Source organism: Podarcis bocagei, assembly GCF_964188305.1.
Source record: "Podarcis bocagei genome assembly, chromosome: 1".
Taxonomy (NCBI): Eukaryota; Metazoa; Chordata; class Lepidosauria; order Squamata; family Lacertidae; genus Podarcis; species Podarcis bocagei.
Window position 1 is genome coordinate 140,768,462 of NC_138125.1, and position 5,509 is coordinate 140,773,970.

At 40.6% G+C, this 5,509-nt stretch overlaps 1 protein-coding gene across 5 annotated transcripts in view; it reads left to right on the forward strand.

Annotated features, from left to right (window-relative positions):
• ERBB4 (erb-b2 receptor tyrosine kinase 4) overlaps positions 1–5,509 on the forward strand; it is an 833,408-nt gene that overhangs the window by 826,864 nt on the left and 1,035 nt on the right. For 4 of the 5 annotated variants that reach the window (XM_081196711.1, XM_081196710.1, XM_081196714.1 and 1 more), the window contains exons 26-27: positions 338–385; positions 2,905–3,202. In XM_081196711.1, coding sequence (XP_081052837.1) covers positions 338–385; positions 2,905–3,202 — 346 coding nt within the window. The remainder of the gene's footprint in view (positions 1–337; positions 386–2,904; positions 3,203–5,509) is intronic. The other variant, XM_081196712.1, reaches the window with a different exon arrangement.

Consider the following 5,509-nt stretch of genomic DNA (forward strand, 5'->3'; position numbering starts at 1 on the left):
CCTTCCTTTTTAGATCAGGTGGGTCAATAGTTGGTGACTCTTGGTTTGAGGACAAAAGCTGCATGCCTGCTACTCTTTGTGCAACTCCTTCCCATCTTTTCAGCCTTTTCTCAACCATTTCCCAGTCAAACCCTCCAGACCTTGAGTTCACGCAAAACTGCTTTGGATCCCTTTCCCTAGGGAGTTTTCCCTGAGCATCAAGGGCTGAATTTGACTGAGGTTTGAGTAAATCTCACCAATGTGCATGTTTTTTCTTCATTGATTCATGGAGCTCATGTGACTTTTCATTCATGCGACCTCTTACTATATCCATCATTCCATTTTTCTTTCCTATTAGAGTGAAATTGGACACAGCCCTCCTCCTGCCTACGCCCCTATGTCAGGAGTAAGTATTTCCCAATCAACCTTCATCAATTAGGGGTTTGTCTGTCTTTTTAAAAACATTTCATTCCTTCTCTTTTCTTTCTAAATTCCATCACGTGCCTCTCACCCATTTCCTCAATTCTAGTTCCAGAACTTATCATGTTCTTGAGGGACTGAGTGGTCTCTCTGATCTCAGTGGAAATTCTACCGAGAGCTTGGAACTCTACAAAATAAAACATCACCAGCGTTTAATATCTGCTTCAGAATAAGTTCCTATTTTACCTTACTGTCAGGTGTTGCTAATTCATTAGTCAGTTACGTTCTCAGCTTTCCTGATAACCAGAAATTGTTATGATTTAAAACAAGGGAGTACAGACGGATTAGGAAGCCACTCTCGAGCCTAAATGCATCTTGCTGGGGGGAGGGGGAGACCCCTGTAAGTTTGGATGTGCTACTTGCATTTCTCATTAAATTAGGGGTGTGTGCAGGAGTGGCACCGCTTGTGGCAAAATGGGAGGTGCCACCCTGCCCTGCTGCCACTTTCTGCACCACCCACCCCTGCCGGCAGAGAAGCAGTGCTGGCACTGGTGTCAATTTCAGATGAGGTCTCGCATGATCTGCAAGATTCCACATGATTTTGGCGAGATCTCACCTAAAATGGGCACCAGTGCTGGCAGCAGGGCAGGTGGGGTACTCACAGGGATGCTGCCTCAGGGACTAGGGCCACCTGAGACAGAGGCCTTACCCTGCCTAATGGATGTGCCGGCCCTGTGTGTGTGTGTGTGTGTGTGTGTGTGTGTGTGTGTGTGTGTCCATTCTGATCAGTTATCAGATACTGGAATGCCCCAAGGAGAGGTGCCCATGTCTTAATTTATAATTAATAGCTCTGAAGTTTGAAAAATCTTCCTTCATAAGTAAAAGAAGGTGACACATAACAGATGTCAATTGATTTTAAATTTGCTGTATTAAGATGTTTGTTTTCTGCTGGAAATGAAAGATAGGCAGTTTTCAATAGCTAGTTTAGATTATTCCCTTTTTCAGTCTCTCTCCAACATATGCAGAGGCAAGAGTCTGTGTTACTGATCCAAAAACGTATGAATTTAAATACCAGTGCATTTTTAGTACCAAGTTCTTTATTAGGACATTGTAGCAGTTACAGAAAAAATATATAACGAATACCGGGGGAAATGGACATATAATACTAATAAACAGTATCTCATTAAACAAAATAATGGTCAAAATAATGGACAAGCACCAATAACTCCCCTCTGCAAAAAAAACCCAAACATCCCTTATTTGTAACAAATATAAGCTAAAGGGAATAGCACCTCTCAGAATACCCCCATGACCTGTTAAGTAAGAAAGAACACCTCTCAAACTTACAAGAACTAAGGCCCTATATAGGTCACAGTTGTATATAAAATCACTCTCTTTATATAGACTTAAAGTATGTGGTGAAGCTACACACAAAATGACAGGAAGTACAATATAAGATCATCAGAAAATCTTATTTTATGATAATTTCTCGAGATGATGAGCTCCAAAAATAGGAGGTAATTCCTGCAAGAGTAACTGATTAATAATCTCTAGAAGCCCACAAGAAAGAAGAAGAAAGTTATCCCCTACCCTTTTATGAAAGATTTCAACCATATCCATATAAAGTTTATTTCTGAAAGAACAAAGATAATTCAACTATGCGTGCTACTTTACTAGATACTGTGCTGCAGTGCTTTTTTCTTGAAAAACTGAGGCTTGGTACTCATAAAAGTGCTTTGGGTACCAGCACAAAATGGCTGCCATGGGCAGCAAAAATAAGAGGCGCCAGTACTCTGCAGGTTTAGGCCCGGGAACAAAAGTGCTTCCAAAGTGTTTTGCCTAAAGCAAAATTCTGTGGCAAAAGTGGAATTTCCTGCCAATATGAACTGTCTAAGCAAAATTTGTGAGTGATGCTGATATGTACCTGTCTAAATTGTCACTGAGTTTTACCTAAAGGGAATTTTTTGGGTGATTTGGGAGGTTTCTGCTAGGGAGAAACATCTAAGGAATTGTAGGGAAAACAAAATGAATTTGGTAAAAGTGGCAGAATTTCTTGCAGTATATGCACAAACTCAAAAAACCACTGCTGAAGCCAGGCACTGGTGGGAATATGGTGAGGCAAACAGGGAGAGATGATACTTGAAATGGTAATATATATATATTATTATTATTCAAGGGAGAGTACTGACATGTATGGTTCAGAAAGTTCTAAATGACTGCATTAAAAAGGAGTTTAACAGAATGTCAACCTGGAATTTTCTATTTTGCCCTCAGTTTTTGAATTTTTGGCAAAATTTTACTAGGTCTTCTGTAAGGTTTTTTCTTTTGAAGATGTGTGCTGTGATACTTGAGGTCTATTCTACTTGGAATACCAGGGAAGCATATCTGGAAAGGACATATCAAGTTGAACAAATAAATGAAAATAAAATGTAATATTATATGCACAAAAGCCCACAAGTACAATCGTTTATGAGTCTCTCGTATCGTGTTCTGTGTTTCTTACAGAACCAGTTTATCTACAGAGACGGCAGCTTGGCTACCGAACAAGTAATTCCTTTGCCATACCGAGCTGCCATGCCAAGCATAGCACCAGAACTTCCCATCATGCAAAGTGCTGCAGAGATCTGCGATGATACTTGCTGCAATGGCACCTTGCGGAAGCAAGTGGCCAGCCTTTCACAGGAAGACAGCATCACTCAGAGGTACAGCGCTGACCCAACAGTTTTTATACCTGAACGGGGGCCAAGAAACGAGCTGGATGAAGATGGATACATGACTCCAATGCCAGAAAAACCCAAAACAGGTATGTAGATACATACATGTGATAGCAATCATAAGGTTTGGGGTTTGGAATAGGACCTAAGCTGCATCTAAAGGTTTTGAAGGCTAATTTCTAGTAGCAGCTTGGCTTCCAGAGGTGATTGATTATCAATGTTTAAACCCCACTCTTTCTCTAAAGAGCTCCACCTCGATATAAGTTATAGGGCAAAGACAATACTAATAAAGGGATTTGTGCTGCACAAAGAGAAGGGGATATTTACCCAATAACATTGTGAGCTTAGCAAAAGATAAGGAGAGGTTAAATTTAGATAAATTAGAGTGTAAGAAATAAAGGGAGGTTACCCTGTGCAGATTTACAAGGCTATAAAAATATATAGAGAAAAGTGACATACTCCTGATAATTCATTGCTTTTCTCCAAAGAAAAGAGTCCACTTCCGGTAAAATCACTGCGGGGCTTAACTTCAGTGACTTAGATCATATTTCAATGAGAAAGTAGGTTATCTTTATCTGAAGGATCCAGTCTCACCCACGACTGGCCCAAAATCATGCAGTGAGCTTCATATCTATGTAGGGATTTGAATGCAAGTCTCTCTGGTCAAACCTCAATATCTGGAATTGTAAATAATCAAAACTGGAACGATTACCTTGCTTCACATGTGCCTACTTGACACCTGCTATAGTCTATTTGCTCTGTCTAGAACTACTCTGTCATCATACCCCTTACACTCTGAAAACATTGAAAAAACTACTAAAGAGCAATCTTAAAGTTTATTGACACTTATAGTCATGGACAGATGTGAAAGAAGGGAGAAAACCTGGTGCAGAAAAGAGATTTTGTTTTTGAACATAGCATGTTGAGACTTTCTCACTGCAGATGTCCTTCATTCCTCTTGTCCTCACCCCTGTAGTTAACCTTCTAGCCATGCTACTTACAGCCCACTGAGTTTCCACAGTTCTCTTGCACTCCTCGTCACACTTTTGTTTCTGCAGACCACAGGCTTTTGGCTTGTCTAAGATGTACTGTGTGAAAAAGACCTGAAGGTCAGTGTGCACGTATGTCCTGAGCCAAAATGCTACAGTAACATCTCTAACCCAGGAGAGATAGCTTGATTCAGATAGTTTTCGGTCACCTCTCTCTCTCTAAAATGAAGTATTTCATTTTAGAGTTGTGGAAGAGTTCCTCCCTCGCTAAGCATCTGCATGCCTCCTGCATTTTAATCTGGGATTTCCTGCACTGTTTAAATCAACATATTCATATTTGAGAGTGGAGTTAGCTAGGTTTGTTCCTTGAGGCTATTGTATTTTTCTATGGCCCGTGTTATATGTAACGGTGTTGTTTATTTTTTAATTGTGCTAGTGGCACTTTCATAATCTGCCAGATAATGTTATATGGCAGTGGTGGTTATTGTTTCCCTGAGGATAAGCAATGTAAACAGGAGACATTTTCAGCACTGCTGGAAAAGTTCAGATCAGCTGTGCTTACTTTGGGCTCAGCTCTGTGAGAAATGGAGGTGCCTCCTTGCAGGTTAATATCCCAGGACTGCCCGCTTTACAGCAGCAGGGTTCTCTCCTCATGGAGAGGGACTGGCTGAGTGCATACAAGCAGAAGCTTCTGATGTTAGAGGTAAAGGTGCATACATTTTACTCCAAAGACATCCTCATAGAGAATAAAGATCCGAGGGTAGTGATTAAGTAAGGGTAGTGATTAAGTAAACAATAGCCTTTTCTTTCAGGTAGATAGATAGATATCATAAAATCACACAAAACTTTACTCCTGTCAGTTTGTTTTCACTGACCTGAAATAAGCTACAGTTTGTGTCAACCTAAGGTTATTTCAGCCTAAGAGTAGTGACAGGGCAGTTTTATGTTGTATGACTAGCTGGTGTTAGATCCGTACCCAAGAAGCTCTAATCCAGGAATGGGAAGTTGTAGCCCCCCCCCCCCGATGTTACTGGACTACATCTGCCATCATCCCTGGCCTTTGAGCATCCTGGATGGGGCTGATGGGAGTGGCAGCACAACCAAGATATGGATGCCCACAGATTCCCCCACCCAGACTCAACTCTTTCTCTAGCTAGGAATTAGCAACATTTTCATATCAATCCATTGCTTCATGAAGTCTGTTAAAGTCCAGCCCACTAAACCACTTGGAACACTTCACCAGCACAATGCTCATCTGTTTCTTCCTAATATCAGCTGGTATTCTTTTTTGTAACCCATCATGGTACAGCTTGACAACATAGAAATATTAAAACAAATTTGTTTCAAATTAGGTTCCATTCAGATGTGGTTTGTTTCTTTGGCTCATATGGGTTTTATAATTTCTAG